This window comes from Apteryx rowi, unplaced genomic scaffold (assembly GCF_003343035.1).
Source record: "Apteryx rowi isolate R43461 unplaced genomic scaffold, aptRow1 scaffold_82, whole genome shotgun sequence".
NCBI classification, from domain to species: Eukaryota; Metazoa; Chordata; class Aves; order Apterygiformes; family Apterygidae; genus Apteryx; species Apteryx rowi.
The window spans coordinates 2,254,396-2,272,284 of NW_020451116.1; the positions used below are offsets into that span (position 1 = coordinate 2,254,396).

The window sequence follows — 17,889 nt, forward strand, 5'->3', positions numbered from 1 at the left end:
ATAGCACTTTTTCTAAGGAACAGATGTTATATGTGTTTAACCCAAAGCAATCTACTGATAAACAGGAAATAGTGGTTAACTTTTAATGGTATTCCTTGAAACGAAGTGAAATCAAAAYGTGTATCTAAGCTGGTTACCTCGTTTTTCCTTAGTGATGAAATTTTTCTTGCGTTTAGATGTGCAAGTGAAAATATATGATGCTTTTGAATATTCACTTTGTTTTAAGGCGTTGAATTTCATAAATGATACCGTCAAATATGTGTGTAGTTGTAACCATATGGCTATCGATAAATTTTAATTTGGCCCAGGCATAGGGCTTATACAGCTAATGACTGTGAGGAAGGCATGCAGTGTTATTCCTCAGCTGTTCTTGACTTCAGAATGGTCCAATAATAGCATATTTCCTTTTGGAATGGTGGTAGCAAGGAAAAGAATCTTCCATGGAATAAGTTTATCTGATTAGAACAAGGAAGGACATAAGTTCTGCTTGGAGCTTAGGTGATCAAAAGTAGCTGTAGGTCACTTAAATTTTCAGAAATAATGTATATGTTCTGTCATCTTAGCTTCTTCCAGGGGATAATGCCATCATCGAGGAACACAAGCGGGAGATAGTAGAAGCTAAGCAAATTGTCAGAAAACTTACAATGGTTGTCTTGTCCTCTGAAAAGACTGAAGAAAAAGAGAAGGAAAAAGAAAAGGAGGAGGAGAAAACTGAAAAGGTGTGTGTGTGTGTGTACAGCTTTTTTCAATAAAACAATTTTAAACCTAACATAGCTACTACTATGAAAACACTTTTATATTTGTTTGAAATACAAATACAGATATACAAGTATCTGTACTTCTCATAGCGTTCCTGTCTGTCTTTTGATGGCACTTCTGTTATGGTAGATATGCTTCACCTCCAAAGATGCAAGGTTTAGGATTTGTTCTGGATTTCAATTTAAAAAATTAAATTTAAAATTCTTGGTTCCATGGCTAACTCATTTCATTCTTCCTTTTGACTTTTATCAGCTCCAGTATGTCCCAGCACTCCTATACTGTACAAACTTCTAACAACTGTGCTTTCTAGGACTTGTAGTAGTATAATCCTAGTTGACTTCTTAAAGAAGCAGACATAGTAAGAGSACATTCTTTATTTTCTCAGTCTAGAATTGAAAAGATTGTCATTCTTGTGTAACTATCCTGCATTGTGAAAAAGGTTTTCATTGTACAGTAGTCTGTATGCTTTTCACTTCATCTGTTCCTTTGTATGTGTAAAATGGATACTTTTTATTAAAGTGCTACTATGTCATATCTTACTTTCAATGTATTGTTAATGTTGCCCTGGGTCTAACTTGCTACAGTGTGTTCGAACCTTACTTTAAAACAAAATCGTTTGATTTCTGGTGAGCTTTTCTGTGGTGCTCTTCATTTGAGTGTCTTGAGTGCTACCCAATATCTTATTTTTAAAAATACGTGTGAAATGAAAGCTTGTTATTTGCATTTTGTAAATGGGGTACGGAGGCACAGAGTGTGTATGTGGGGGAAATCCATCAATATTGACAGCTTCTGTTCTTAATTTTCCTTATGCTCCTGAATTCATTATGCACATCTATTCTGTCTACTCATTCCCATTTGTTCTACCCCACCTTGGCTCAGTGCATCTCTGACCTTCCCTCCTCCTGCCATTTTTCTAGAATAGCTTGAAAAATCTAATTTCATTCTCTTCCCTCAGGCAGCTGATGCAGTCACTGCTCTTTGGCTCTCAACTGCAGTTATAACTGCTACTTAAGCTGATTCCCTTTGTTTGCTTTAAGTTTTTGACTTCCCTCCCACTYGTTATTTCAATATGCCTTTTTTCTATACCACAGTTTTGGTCCGTTTTTCTACAGTCAGATTGGGCAGTTTGGTATTCTTTGAAGCATGCATGTCACAATATTCTGATGGAAAACTTATATTTTGATGAGAAGTGGGGAGCATGTATATTGCAAGTAATGTCAGAAAAATTAGGGAGTGTTTTTTGTGGCTAAGTTTTAGAATTAAGAACTGGGGAATTTTAAGGTTTAGCAGAAACTGCAGTATTTTTCTGGGAGATTACAATGACAAATAAAGGAGTCTGAGCCTGCATGGTGAGAAAATAGAGAGCTGTACTTAACAAAAACAATTTCTAGGACTCTTTAGACACTGAGTTACACAATGCATGGTCTGTCTTGAAAGGTTTGTTTCTATGTTAATATTTTAATATGTGATTAGCTATGCAATTCATAGCAATTAATAGAGTAATTGTATCTAAAAGCTGTTGACAGTTTCAGTTTGAATACTTTGTAACCTGTATGCAGTTTCAACATACAACTTTTGATGTAATACCATGAAAAAATGCCTGGATAAGGTAGAAAAAAATGTTGAACCATTATCGGTTTAGCCTTTTTTAATCTATTATTTAATGTTGTCTCTTGTGATTAAAACTTATAATTTTGCCATGACTGTCTAATATGAATAGGTTAGTGTTAGCAAATGTATAGCATTAGCAAATGTATCTACTCTTGCCTTTTGAGATGCATTTAACATAACCAAACAATAGTGAAAGCAGGTGGAGGCGGGAATCAGATTTTTGGGAGATCACAGCAAACAGCTGTGTGAGTAGATTTGACAGCAAGTACAGAGTGACTCTTCTCTGTGCTATGTGTGCTTTCACTGATGGAGAGTGTGTTCCAGAAGAGCATGCTTCCCTAAAGAGAGGGACCGTCGAGCAGGGTAGACACGTGAGCAGTGACTGCTTTGGAAATGTGATAGCATGTTAACACAGAAGTTCTAGAAAGACTGTGTGTTTAGATGCACGGATTCAACTAAAGTTAGTGATCACCCAAAAATACAATTTGATTTTTAGTATCAAACTTCATCTAGTGGGTTCATACCAATTAAATAAATAAATATTAAATAAATTGACTTGGCTTTTCTGTAATAATAAACTTATTTTAAGTATGTTGTACTGAGTGTGGATTTCAAGCTTCCTGCTTATATTGCACAAGTAAAGTTTTTAGAAACTTCAATAAAGGATCACTGTACTGTTTTGTTAACATGGTATATATTGACTTAAAAGAACAATCCATGGCATCAGAGGAACTTGCAAAGTATTAAATAGCAAGGTTCCTATGCATTTTAAAAATTTTATAATTCATGGTAAAATAAAATTGGCATGTGTGCTTCTGATATCCCATATATGTATTTAATCTTTTCGAGGCTGATCTTGTTCTGGTATGTATATGTATCTTTTTCCGAAGGAAATGATGAAATTTTGTTTTCATTACTACATGATTTCAACGTGAATATTGAATTGATCTGTGCATGCTTCTGTTCTGAAACTATTATACAGTAACATGCAGAGGAAGACTTTGAAAACAGAAAACCATTTGTCAGGAAAAAATACAGCTGCCAGTGTTATAAAGTAGTCTGAAAAAGGGAAAAAATATCCATATGAACCTTACAACCTCAGAAGCATCTTTGTATTTTATTTTTGTTCTTATCAGTCTGTCTTGTCTATTTGCATCATTTAAATTCAAAAGAACTTTCTTGTCACCTTAAAATACTTAATGTAATGTTTTGTCCTAGATTTCGTAATCCTTCCTTCCTCAATGTAAAAATTATCTTAGCGTTGTAGTTATGTACAGATAGTTCGCAGTCACTTTTCTCCTTCTTTAGTCACTTAAAAGATAGACTTTACTATGGAGGAACAGGAAAAGCACATTTATAGCAATGCAATGTATCAATACCATCAATGCTTCGAGATGCAATCTTAATTGTGAACCCCTATTCCCTCTTCTACCTATATTGCAAATTGGGATATTTGGAAAACTTTTTGTAGGCTTACCTTTAGGATTATATTCTTCTAGAATAGGTGCTAATATGAAAATTATGGTACACAGCAATTTATAAGAGACAAGTTTTAAAATCTGGGTTTTTTTAAGTGAAATTCTTTGGAGAAAATGCAAGGAAAACTTGCATCTTTAAATCCAGATCAAAACACAATGCAAACTATTTTTAAATACTTTTTATATACTTTTTAAATTCTTTTAAATACTTGCATTTGTCTTAAAATGTTATGTAAAGAAAAAAGCTGTAATAGGTTGTGATAATTTAAAAAGTATGATCAGACATTTTGTATTTTTAACTTTGTTCCAGATGTTTGCTTCTACTTGGATTGATCTATTGTTGTTGAAGCGTGCTTATTGTATAAATGTCTGGCTGATTTTTATTTTAAATATATTCTTTTTATTAATGCATCATTACATAGCTGAGATAACATTAGTTTTATGTCTAGCTTTAAGTTACAGCTACGTTTTGGTTAAGAGGAAGTATTAGAAAGACTTCACGAATGCACTTTTTCACTAACTGTTTGTTGTCTTGCAGCCACCTGATAATCAAAAGCTTGGTTTATTGGAAGCTTTATTAAAAATTGGTGATTGGCAGCATGCACAAAGCATTATGGATCAGATGCCTCCATTTTATGCTACTTCACACAAGCCCATTGCARTTGCCCTTTGCCAGCTTGTACATGTGACAACTGAACCTCTGTATCGCAGGTAAAGTGAAAAGTAGAATTCTGTTGCTAAATGTGGGAAAACTACATAACGTTTGTAAACATAAATTTACTAGTAAGCTTAACTGTATTAACATGTTTCAAAGATTTTCACATCTGCTTCACGTGAAACTCTCTGTTCGTCTTATTTCCAGGGTTGGAGTACCTAAAGGGGCTAAAGGGTCACCGATTCCTTCTTTGCCAAACAAGAGAGCACCAAAACAAGCAGACAGTTTTGAAGACTTGAGAAAGGAAGTGTTCAACATGCTTTGTTACCTTGGTCCTCATCTTTCCCATGATCCCATTTTATTTGCAAAAGTGGTGCGCCTTGGAAAAGCATTTATGAAAGAGGTTGGTAACAGAAGAACAGTTTGTCTGAACTTAGGACTTGGATATTTCCTTCTGATGTCAGAAAATGGTATTGATKCTTATTAAAAATGTATATATTCGGGTACTGGAACATAAGCAACTGAAAAAATTAAAATAAGAATCTCCAAGTTTGTTCTTAATCAAAGCATTTTTTGTCAAGTATGGATGTTTTTATGAAAAGCTTAAGCATATTAGGTTTACAACCAGTAACTTACAGCAATAACTAATTTCTCGTTAAAGTCTTCATATTGTCCCCACTTACAGACCACCTTTATTGTATTATTTTAACATTATCCTTGTATAGATTTTTTTTTTTTTTTTAATGAAGGTGTGATATTAATTGCATGGAAACTTCTGCATTTTTATAGTGACCCTGAAGACAGTGGGGAACAGTAGCCTGGTACAGATGCAGTACTCTAAAACTGTTCTTTTATTTCACCTGTTAGGTTAAGTAGGGGATGTTGCATCTTTTTAGTGGGATGTCCCTGTTATTCCAATTAAAATGCTACTGTTTTTGAACTTGTATCCATGACCAGTATCTACTCTCTGGACACCACTAAGATGAGTTCAATGTGGAGATCTAAGATACCATATAAAGCCTGAAGTAGCTGGCTTTAAAAATAAAATGACCTCTTGAGGTTTGTTATTGTCTTTGACCATAATTTCCTATGTATGTGTTGAAGGATAGGTAGTGTGGCCTGTTTTAAAGGGGTGCAAGTGAACTTATTTGTATTCTGAACTCCCTTAGAATGTAATCAGCTGCTCAAATTGAGGCCAGTAAATTCTTTTCTGCTGCTTGCAGTATGGTGTTTGACTAGCAATTTTTACTTATTCCCCCCCCCCCAAAAAAAAAAAAAAAATCAGGATAGATAAGGTGGTTGTTGTGTTGTTTTGTTTTGTTTTAATTAACAATTTGGACAAACTTTGGAATTTATAGTCTTTGGAATAAAATATCTTTATTATTATATATAAAAAAAACCTTGGAAATCACTAGTTCCCATTTTCCAGCTTCTTATTATAATTTCTAACAGCAAAACAATTGAAGAGATATGTTAGTTGATCTAAATTGTATGGGGGGGGTGTTTCAGTTTTATAACTTTTTTCATAAAGTATCTTCAAATTTTGACTACAACTAGTATTGGAATGTTCAAAACTTTATTCTGAACATACCCACCCGAGGGGATGCTCTCGTATCCAGCTGTACTTGGTGATGCAGAACTAAGAACACGGGTACATCTGGGAACTGAAGACATTTCTGGTCAAGCTTTTGGATTTGGGGTGAATGAGTTCGGTCTAACTCACAAAGTTCCAAGATGCAGTGATCGGGTGGCAGAAGTTACACTAAGTTTGGTTTCAAAATACTGATTGCATTAATGTCATGATAACTTTGAGCATTTCCCTCTTTCACCTGCTTCCTTACTGTTGTAGGAAGTGTAATTTCTTAGCATCTTCATCAGAGCTATGAGATTTCCTAGTGGCTATTCCTACTTTCATAGCACACTTGTTGCTGACCTATGAGAAGACTGGTGTTTGAATGATAAAATATTTTGCATTGACAGTGCAATTGGAAATTATAATTTCAAGGGTGTAACTTAGTTTCCTGATAGTCTGCTGACAGCAGTACTATCCTGTAATTAAGCTCAGATTACTAAGGGTTTGTGAGAAAGCCCTTATTTCTTTATGGACACTTACAGTAAAAGGCAGATTACTCGTTTTTAGGAGTCTTTTGTAGTTTTATTTTAAATACACAAATATGATAGCTTAATGTGTTTATGACAAGAATGAGCAACATCTTAGCTATTTGCTTTAGGTTGGAACTGCGAAGAAATTCGTCAGTGACGGAGTGGTTAAGGTAACATAGGGAAAGTTCTTTTTAATGCACTATTGCCATCAGCTTGTTTATATAGTGATAAGTTATATTTAACACACAAAAGAAACATTTGTAACTGGAGGTGATTTGACTGTAAGCTAACCCATACAGTAGTTTAAAAGTTAGTCTACTAACATTGCACTGCAGCTCTTGTGCTCAAGTGTAACTTTAAAATATTGTGCACTTACTGCTGTGTAGGCTTAATATGCTTTTCATGGTGAGTGGAACAGGAAGAGAGAAAAGGAGTAATTTGATAATAAAACCCACTCAAACTTTTAGTTCTTATTGTGAGGGAAAGCTGGACATATACTTGATAGCTGTACTTGATAATTGGATTGGAAGTCCTGTTCATTTTGAAAGAAGTTGAATGCCGATATGGCTTCCCTCTCTTCAGTAAGAAAATTCAGTGTGTTTTATATAATAAAACATTTCCTTGATATTTTAGTTCTTGCACATGTTTCAACAAAGACATAGGAGGTCACTGTATATGTAAGCAATATGTTTGAATTTCTTAAAAAAAAAAAAAAAAAAAAGTAAATTACTATTTCTGTGTTGATTCTGATCATGATGATAATTAAATAGCTCCCGAATGTATTAATATTTTTGTCTCTAGAAGTTCCTGAGAAATTGTACTAGTACTTACTGATTTACCAGAGAATTTGTGTGGCTAGTATATTTTCTTTATTGCTTATTAGCAGTAAATCTTATCAAATCTGATAAATGTTCTGCTTTTATTATGCCAGAAACTTCAAATTAATATCACAGCAGAGCACAGCATTACTGTTGCTGAATTGCTCAGCTCATGGAAGTTCAGGCATTTTCTGCTCCATAGTGGACCACAAGATACGGTTCTGGATGATGCATCTGTTGAGCTGAAAACAAGTGTGCCTAAACACAGGAAATAGATGTGAACGCAAAGCTGCTTTTTCGTTCCCTCTTCAGTTCTTGTGAAAATTAAATTACTGATCTTGAATTATAGGAGATCAGTTTTTCTTTTCAGGAGTTTGGTAGGAGACCAGAACTCATACCAGCAAAAATAATCTCATGAGCCATGCATATTGCCAAGAATAATCGAATCCACTGTGCATTGCTTTAAAAGCTGTTCAGGATATTGAAGCAAAAATACTTATTTCAGCAGGATGGCATCTGTCTTTAGATTGTTAGCATGTTTCTAAATAAGTGATTTAATTATTTCAGTTGGTGTGTATTTTGCAGTGTTCTCTAGAACAAGCATTGATGTTAGAAAGAATGTACAGTACTGATATCTACTTATGAATTTAACTAGATTAAAAAATTATTTGAGATCTTGGCCAAGTGAAAGTGGGTAATTTGATTGCAAGAGAATCAGGATTTCACATTTGTATGTGCTAGATACAAAAATGAGTTTAGTATTCTTGGGTAGGTATTAGTGAAGTGACAATAACACTTTGTCTGACTTCCTCTTTTTTTTATCCATTCCCCCCCCCCCCCCCCAGTTTAACTGCCTGTAGGTTTCAGTTTTCCATGAATTGCAGTTTTTTTCCAGAGGAATTATAAAAAAAAAAAGTGTTCATCCACTGGAATCTTAGGTGTATTATAAGGTGTATTTTAAAACTTTATCTGGGGTTTGTAAGTGCTGCATGACATAATGGATAAAAAACAGTATTTATGCATGAGACTTAGTTGTGACCAGTATGAATTTCAGAGATGATAAAGGCAAATATTGAGATCTAGGTGGAGGAGAAAGAGCCTTTATCTGAATAGATGGGAGCACTGCAGCATGTGGAATTGGGAGCAAACACACTGCAGCAGAYGGTGCTAATGAAGGCTGGTGAGGAGGTGTGTAGCTTTGCAGGTGCCCTTCCACTCACTAGGCCTGCAACAGTTTTAATGCTAACAGATTGGGAAAATTAAACATCTACTAGGCATGTGGCCCTTCAGATTCATGCTTTTGCTGAGGTAGCTTTGTTCTGAAATTGTTAATTATTCTACAGTTAACATGACTGTCTTTGTTACAGTTTCAGTCTGATGGAAGCAAACAAGAAGATAAAGAGAAAATGGTGAGTTTCTTAAAGACTCTCAACCTGAAAATGAACATAATATTTCTAATAGAACTGGTGCTTGTTCACTGACAGGGTTGTACCATTTTGGCTGTAAAATGTTCTAGTGATCTCATTTCTCCTGCACAGTGCTTTTATTATTAGTTCAGTAAGATGACAGTCTTTTTTAATTCAAGGAGCTCAACCTGTGAAATGTTCTCAATTTTGCTGTTGCTGTCTTTTGAGGAAAGAGTTTATGTTGGAGGAAGAAGTTTTATTTTAGATTGTAAGTGAGACTTAATGTTTAATAACTACTCAGCTCTTCTTCCTGAGTAGAATTTTACTCTTTACCAAATGCTCACTATAGACTTACTGTTGTGGTTTTGTAGGCAAGTTTGAGCCAGTCACATTTTATTGCTGTGTCTTTTTCTTTCCTAGACTCCTCAAACTTAGTCTTGTTCTTTTAGCCTAGCGTGTTCTGCTTTTTATTTGTTCAGAACCAGCAAAGTTACCTTCATTCTATAAATATACTGCCTTGGTGGCAGCTTGCATCTTAAAGAATTACTGGGGAAAGTGTAGAGAAAAGAAAATTGGAAGTAGAGGAGGTATTTATAGCACAATGGCTAATTTTTCTTTAAGATTTGACTAACTCAAGATTGATCACCACCGAACCTAAGTGCCCAAATGAGATCTAATTTATAAAAACAAGTATTCATTTTTCTAAATTAACATGTAAGTTCTCAATATGAAGTCTGCACAGTTTCCAGCAAGTCCTTTTTACTCCTGTATCTTACTTGTCATGATTTCCTGACTTCCTGAAATTTTTCAGAGAAAATAAAATTTCTGAACTGTTCTTARAAGCTCTAAGAGTAAATCTTGAGTCACTGTTCAGTTTGATCAGTGTTACATAAGATTTCAGAGAACTTGACTGATGTTGTCTATAGTTCTGTTATGGTCCCTTGGCCTACGGCTGAGTCTGAGTCACGCAGTCTTTCACAGATCACTGCTTTTTCATAGGTGTTATTGAACCCGCTCTTTCTGACCTCTGACAGCTTGACTTTCAGCAGTGAGAGGCTGCTGAGCAGTTAACTGGTCATTCCTGACTAGGAAATTCCTGCTGCTTAGTGTTAGTTCATAACTGTCAAGGAGTTAAGACTCTTGGACCAGTCCTGTCTGTGGTTGAGCCATTTGTGCAGAAATTTCAGCTGGCGACATTGGCAACTGCTGATCCTCCCTCATGCATGGAGGTGTGAATTGTGTGCTGACTTAAACACAAAGACTCATATATATATATATATATATATATATATATACACACACACACACACACATATATATATACACACACACACACTTTTTTTTCCTCAGTGTTTACAGAATATGAAGTAGGACGTAATATCATATGAAAAATGGCACTTTTGTGAAAATATTCACTTAGTACTACAAATAAATAATTACATACAATTACATAAGAGATTAAGATAAGAGTTTTTTAAAATTTTCTCTTCGGTCTTTTGTTTGTTTGGGGGTCTTTTGCTCCTATCGATTTTCTGACATAGCCTAAGGGAAAGGAAGTGTTTTAAGAAAGGGGGAGCAATAGGATACAGAAAACATGGAAATTGTCACTGTGCCTTCGGAACAGGTGTAATGCTTTCAGGTTTTAATCTGAGATGTTGAAAATGAAGGTATTGGCAAGAAATATTTCAATATATATTGAAAGCAGTTTTCAATATCCTTTTTCTCCTGTTGCACTTCATACAAGGCCACCCTATATCTGTTTTTCYTATGAGTTCTTTGAAATTATGAATGCAGCCTGCTGGGAACTTCAGCTACTTCCTACAAGCATTTTATATAGGCAAATAAAACATTGGCAGCATATGTAGTCCATGAATTAGCTAGCAAAAGATGGGAGGTATTTAAGTCCTTTTGGATTTTTCTTTTTGTTCAGGAAGTCATAAATTTAAGATAAATTTGTATTTTATTGGTCTATTAAGATGTGCAATTTATGCATGTTATTGCTTCTGATATACTTGTTGGTTATCTTTTTTTAATTGTCTTTATCTCAGGAGATCTTATTTAGCTGTTTGTTGAGTATTACCGATCAAGTATTGCTTCCATCTCTTTCTTTGATGGACTGCAATGCATGCATGTCTGAAGAACTGTGGGGAATGTTCAAAACTTTTCCATACCAGTACCGGTGAGTAGAATGGTTTTAGTTTCCATTTTTTTGGGAAGTAGTCTCTCTTAAGTTGTCAGTACAAGAAATAATTTTCATCTTTCTGCTTCCCATCATTCAAGGTATCGTCTTTATGGACAGTGGAAGAACGAAACATACAATAGTCACCCACTTCTAGTGAAAGTTAAAGCTCAAACCATAGACCGAGCCAAATATATCATGAAGTAAGTTGCTGAATTCCGTAGGTAACTATCAAATGTGACATACTGGGTTTCATGTCACCAAAGGAAGAAAAGGCTTGACAAAAGTACTCCCTTCTTAGGCTCAGTTATTTCATTAAATACTTTATGAACAAGAATTATCAATGCACTATGATTTTAAAAACTGTCGTAAGTAATGTTACAGACTAGTTTGTCATCAACAAAAGTATTTCGTCTGTGAAGAGTAAGTCTAGTTAAACTCTTTAACCTTTTCCGTGGTAGGTATGTGGTTGTTGATAAATTGCCTTACTTAAAGAAATGTCTTAGTGCAAAATTTTTTATTTTGGTATGGAGACCGTTTAATCTCAACAATCTCAAAAATCTTTTAGTCTAAGCACTTTTGTTGTCACAGTTTCTGTAGGTTTCAAAATTGGACAGTTTTCTTCAAAGTTGAATTGAATGGAATGATTTATTCTCATCTTCACGTGGGCTTGCAGCAATTATAGATTTGCCTCAAATATAATGCTTCTCCTACATCTTTGTCAGGGATTTGGATTCTCCATTTTTTTGTATATTTTGGATCAAAAGTAGATGCTGTGGTTTTATAATGTGGATAATTAGAACCTGTCTACATAGTCAAGACAGAATAATTGTTACTGGGTAAAAGATTTTGGACTTGCTGATGCGAAGGCTAGAAGGGATGATGATGAATCTCTCTTATGACTTCCTGCATAGCTAGTATAGACCAGAAAAGTTTACTTTCCTTTACTTGTACAGTAGATTTTTTTTGGAGACTAACTCAAAAAATGCAGTTCTCAAAATCTGTGCTAAGTACCAAAGTCATCTTGCAGATCCAGTTCCAAGCAATTTTCTCAAGTTGGAACTATTGTGTCAGAACCAGGAATACAATATAATCTCCTTCCAGGCTTCTACGCAGACCACTTGATAGCTGGCAAAATATCTTAATGAATATTTTGATACGGTTAAAAGTTGTGCTTTCAAGTTAAAATGCCTTGGAATTAAATTGAGTGTCTTTGGAGGTGGAGGAGGAAAAAAAAAAAAAAAAAACACACTTTAAATATAGTATCATTAATTAGTCACCGTTAACTAAGTTTCGTAATATGAATGTCAGCACAAAAGGAATTTTCCCAGGAAGTATTGTTTAACTAAGAGACTTGGTGGTGTTAACTTGAAACAAACTGCTTTTTTTGGTGCTTGATAGTTTTAAAAAAAATCAAAACAACAAAAACCCCTGAACCACCGAGGCCTTTTCTCTTTTAAGTAAACTTTGCAGGTGTGTTTCCTTTAATTGCAGATAGCATGCTTTCTCCTGATTATGCTCTTGATTTGGTTTTGGTATAGGCAATTTACATGACAGAATTAATCATTTCAGAACATGCGGCAAGAAATTCTGGATTCTACAGTAGATTCTTCTTTCATAGAAGTTTTTGACAAATTACTAGGGATTGTGGTGGTGTTGTAATGTTATGATCGCTGAAGCAGAAATCGTACATGTGTGAGTTATGGACTGGAAATAAGTAAAGCTAAAAGTGCCGAAGCATCACAATTCTGCTTTAATATTTATATGTGCAGTTTACTTTTGTACATTGACTTAAGATTTACTGTTAAGCTTGTATCTTTAGTAGGGAATGCTGTTGAAGTGAAACCCAATGAAACTAGTATTGTTTTCCAATGAACAGAACACAACAAATATAAAAATAACTGAGCGGTGGTTAAACTAAATTTGCAGGAGAGTGTAGAAGCATCACAGGTTATCTTCAAGTATGGTGCAGGCTCCACTGACAGCTTCTGACTGGAAAGTGCTCCGACTTGAGAGTAGAATACAGTGCGGAGTAATGTGGGGTGATTGTTTTGTTTGCTTGTACCCACTGTACATCGTAGGGCTATATGATTCAGACTCCCAGAGGAATAATATTACTGTGCTTAGATTTCTTAAAAAAAATCCACTAGTGAGGATTTAATCAGTGCAACTAGYGAAGGTGTTTCTTCACTGAAAGTGACCCATTATTTTAGGATTCTGATAGCTCATCTATTGCAATAAAATATATTCTCTTTTACAGGCGTCTAACAAAGGAAAATGTGAAACCCTCTGGAAGACAAATTGGAAAACTCAGCCACAGCAATCCTACAATTTTATTTGATTATGTATGTAATTATATGTATTTGAATACTATTAGGTCCTCTTTGTAGGTATTTGAGTATGGGAACCTGCAGTCTTGATGAGAGGGCAATTCTAAAATCAGTATTTTTGACTCTTGATGACAGTTTTAAAGTATGATAATTCTGTAATAGCGTAGAAACACAGATCTGAGATGTTAAATATTATCATAGCTCATGGATAACCACATGACTGCCCTAAAAGTTGTATCCACTTTTGTGTAGGAGTAAAGCACTTAAATTGAGGTGACCGAGGTGAGACTCAAAGGTATGCAAGCATTGTGCTGATCATACAAATTCAAGTTAGGCTGCTCTGGGCAGTTGTGCATGTGTGTGATGAAGATATCTTTATACSTCAGGTCCTTTAGGTGAAAACTTAACTACAAGGTTGGGGAGGGTTTTCATGGTTGCTTGGTATTACAAAATGCCTGGTAACTGTAGAAGTATGTTGATGGATTTCCACCTTATTTACAGATGTGATTTGTGATTATTGGTTAGTTAGTCTTTAGATGTTTCTTCAAAGACTTAGTGTGTTAATTGTATATAACTATAATATACCAGTAAGAACTTTCTAAAATTGGATTAATACAGAATATTTTTATTCTCTTTCATATTACTAAATGAGAATTAAGACAGGTTATTTTTGTAGTTTTTTATTATAATAACCAGCAACAGAAGATTGCTGCTAAGCTTTAGGTATTTTGGAAAGCGAATGTCTTTTTTATTCTTACTTAGGGAAAAATATCAATGAAATGTTTTTGTGATTTTTATTTTGTGATAGTTTGAAAACTAAAACTATTTCATTTTAAAGAAAAATGTTAATACAGAATTGTTTTTGCATGTTAGAGCATGTTTCACTGATGTCTCTAAGATAATAGATAAATCAGTGAGATTACCTTTTACTTTGGAAGTGTTTTAGGACATTTTTAAAAATTAATTACAAAAGGTGTTTTTTCTAGGATTTGAAGACAAACTTTGGTTTATTAGTTTAATTTGCTAAGGAAAGATAAGTTATGGAATACTGTTCCTGTTCAGCTGAATGCATCTTTTGTAATTTTCAGATTTTATCACAAATACAGAAGTATGATAACTTAATAACTCCAGTTGTTGATTCACTGAAATACCTCACTTCACTGAATTACGATGTCTTGGCATGTATCCTTTTATGTAAATTAATATATCTAATCAGCTGGAACTGTGTTAGTACCAGTTTAGCTGAATTCCAGGTTATAGCTGCTGTCCTTCAGTAAATACTGTTTTCTTTTGCTGCTTTTTGCTACAAATACTTCAGTGAGGTTTGCAAGTATTTTGCCCACTTCCTGGGTTACAGAGCTTCTCTCTTTTTATTTGCTGTTTCTCCACTTCGACACTATGAAAATTATCATATTTTTAAGCTGTTATACTGCTTTCACTCTCTTCTTGAAGGCCTAGTAATCCTATAAATAGTGAGGTAAGACTTTTTTTTTATGTTGCCATTTCTTTTATGACTTTTATATTATTCTTATCATAGCTGTTTGTTAGTGGATCCCCTGTACTGTGCTTTCTATACTTGTATATTATGTTCATCTATTACAAATTCTAAAGCTGGAAAAACAGATTCGTATGGCTTTTTTTTTTTTTTTTTTTTTTTTTTTTTTTTGACAAATTGAGGCAAAATATTCTCTTTAACTCCACTAAAGACTGTATTATTGAAGCTCTGGCAAATCCCGAGAAGGAGAGAATGAAGCATGATGACACCACAATCTCAAGCTGGTTGCAGAGTTAGTATTTTTATTTTATGTATTACATTCATGTTTAAAATATTTCATCTTTCATATGGTCTGCCGTGCTTTGATATACTAGTTAATTTTTCAGACAAAGCAGGGAGCTGGTAAGTTTAATCAGTAGGAAAATATCTTTCCTTGTAGTACAAAATATATATTACTGACTTTCCACATGTATTTGATTAATACTTATTTTATGTTTAGTACTGCACGAGGTTCAGCCACAGCTGTTTCTTCTTGCTTTAGGTCTGGCTAGCTTTTGTGGTGCAGTTTTCCGAAAATACCCAATTGAACTTGCTGGTTTACTTCAATATGTAGCAAACCAACTGAAAGCTGGGAAAAGGCAAGTTTTGCACAATTATTCTGTATAAACTCTATTTTCATAAGTGAAATGGATGCTTTGGATGTTTCTTTTGCTGATACAAGGGCACTCAAGGAGCACTATGGGGGCACTACTTAGAGTAGTTACTCTAGCAGTGGTAAAACTCCACTTCTGTTATTCAGAAGTTTAAGAAATTAAATTAGCAGAAAGAATGATATACTTACTGGATTTTTCTCTAATTATATAGTTGTGGCATATTTTTGAAGTACTGTTTTTATCTGTGATGTATTTTTGATACCAATTGTCTTAACCAACCAGACGAACAAAAAAAACCCCACCCCACCCGCCTGTTTGGAATACTATCATAAACTACTGTACGTTATTTAAAAAAAGAAATATCCATGATAGCAAAAGGTGTGATTGTTAGTTTTTAGTTTACTCTTTCTCACAATGTCTTCTCTGCAGAAATGTCTTTAACGTTTTTGTTATCTCAAATACTTTGATTTATTTAATGACCATTGAATTGCTCCTTGATACATCAATGTTAATCATTTATTCAAAACTTTTCTAAACAAACTTTGCAATTTGAATTTTCCTTTTCCTTCTGTTGTCCTTCCCCGTCATCGCTTAGTATTATAGCTTTCTCTTTTTTTTTGTTTTGAATGGATGATTTTTATCATGTAGGTGAGTATTGATTTATGATATGTTCTATTATGAATCCCCATATGCTTGCTGAAAGGCAGCTTACCAATGGAGGTAATGCAGCGTGTTACTTTAGGGTATTCATGTTGAGAAATCTAGCTTTTTCCCTTCCCTGCAATGTAGACACTCAGTCTCATGTACTCCCCTGTCCCCAATTTGTTTTGTATTCTGATGATGGTACAATCACATTGAACTACAGAAGAAAGGTAAGTAATGTTTTTTGTATTTGCCCAGTATTAAGTAATAAGGCTTTAAGTATTTTGAAAAAATCAGATAAATTTCACTATTCAGCATAATATATGGAATGGTAAAATTAAAGTGGTTTTAGCAGTGTGGCCTGTTCCATAGGACAGAAGTATTTTATTTAGAGTATATACTGGAATTGTACGGTTCCTAAACAGAAAATATATTTGTGGCTGGAAAAGCAAACAAGCAAAGTAGAAGTATGAAAAATACAAATATCTAAAGGTCTAAATATAAAATTTCATTTTGGAGGGCATAGGTCAGCACTTTTTTTAAGAGATCACAAATTTCAGAAGTTACTACAAAATACTGCAGATTTGAATGATCATGATGTACTTTGCTAGACTTCAGTTGAGGAAAAGTCATTGATCTCTAGAATTCAGGGCATCGAGTAAAGCCTAGTCTTTGGAGGGGATGATTACTGGAGTGTTTTGTACTTTCTGTGCTTGAAGTCACAGTGTTTTCCATGTTCAAAAGAAGCTTGCTAGACTAATTTTGCCAGTAAATTTCTAAGGTTGTATGCTGTTCTAGAACAGGGAAGACCAAAAAAAAAAAAAAAAAAAAAGTGGCGGGGGCAGGGAGGGAATTTCCCAGAGAATTCCATGTTCATTGTAGATGAAATAGCTGTATAGGTAGATACAGTGTGAAGCATGTAGAAACAACATAAAGGAACAATTACATTTTTATTAGTTTGTTGATACTTTAATGTCACTACACTCGCTATTGTTTCTGAAAACAGTGCTATACTGCTTCTCCCAAGGGATTCTGAAATCCAGCTATTGAAGGTCTATGTTGCTTTTAAGTAGTAACTTTTCACCTGCGGGAAAGAAGCCATCGTGTACTCAACATACTAGTCACATCTTAATCAGTTTAAAAAAAAATTTGGCTTAATGTGCATCATAGTGTTGTTTTGTACTGTGTACTGAATATCGTAGCTTCCTTTTCTTACACAAGTTTTCTTGCTCTGCTCCATTTTTCTGTTTTCTGTGCAGCTTTGATTTGCTTATTTTAAAAGAGGTAGTACAAAAAATGGCTGGTATAGAAATTACTGAAGAAATGACAATGGAACAGTTGGAAGCCATGACTGGTGGAGAACAGCTAAAAGCTGAGGTATGTTCATATTAGTTTAATTAGTAACTTAATGATAGCTATTGCTTGCTAGTGGTGCTTTTGAAGAACTGATTCATGAATTCTGGCAACACAGTTGTAAAAGAGGCTACTGCTTTCATCACACAGCTGCCCACTCCAGTGAACTTAGGGGCCTTGCAGACAGGCAGCCCAAACAAAGTATGTATGAGCCCTAGTTGCTGTGCTTCACAGTATTCCATACTAATGAAAGCAGCCTTCATTATCCAGTTTTATATGACAGGCTGCAAATTATAGTAACAAATATAATAGTCCTGTTGTTGCAGGACTTGTTCTGAGAGTAGCAATACTGTTGAGTGCGGTAACGCTTAAACCATCTTAGCGGTTAAATCTGTTTTAGTTTTTGC

The 17,889-nt window shown here is 34.4% G+C and overlaps 1 protein-coding gene across 9 annotated transcripts in view; it reads left to right on the plus strand.

The window, feature by feature from the left end:
* Positions 1 to 17,889, plus strand: part of THOC2 (THO complex 2) — a 64,800-nt gene that overhangs the window by 23,820 nt on the left and 23,091 nt on the right. For 7 of the 9 annotated variants that reach the window (XR_003257443.1, XR_003257442.1, XM_026089497.1 and 4 more), the window contains 12 exons: positions 564 to 719; positions 4,387 to 4,559; positions 4,711 to 4,906; positions 6,735 to 6,776; positions 8,792 to 8,833; positions 10,879 to 11,009; positions 11,111 to 11,212; positions 13,270 to 13,354; positions 14,428 to 14,521; positions 15,046 to 15,126; positions 15,376 to 15,472; positions 17,389 to 17,506. Coding sequence is in view for 7 of the 9 variants with exons in the window: in XM_026089497.1 (XP_025945282.1) it covers positions 564 to 719; positions 4,387 to 4,559; positions 4,711 to 4,906; positions 6,735 to 6,776; positions 8,792 to 8,833; positions 10,879 to 11,009; positions 11,111 to 11,212; positions 13,270 to 13,354; positions 14,428 to 14,521; positions 15,046 to 15,126; positions 15,376 to 15,472; positions 17,389 to 17,506 (1,317 nt within the window). In the remaining 2 variants the exon portion in view is untranslated. The remainder of the gene's footprint in view (positions 1 to 563; positions 720 to 4,386; positions 4,560 to 4,710; positions 4,907 to 6,734; positions 6,777 to 8,791; positions 8,834 to 10,878; positions 11,010 to 11,110; positions 11,213 to 13,269; positions 13,355 to 14,427; positions 14,522 to 15,045; positions 15,127 to 15,375; positions 15,473 to 17,388; positions 17,507 to 17,889) is intronic. The other 2 variants (XM_026089496.1, XM_026089494.1) reach the window with 2 other exon arrangements.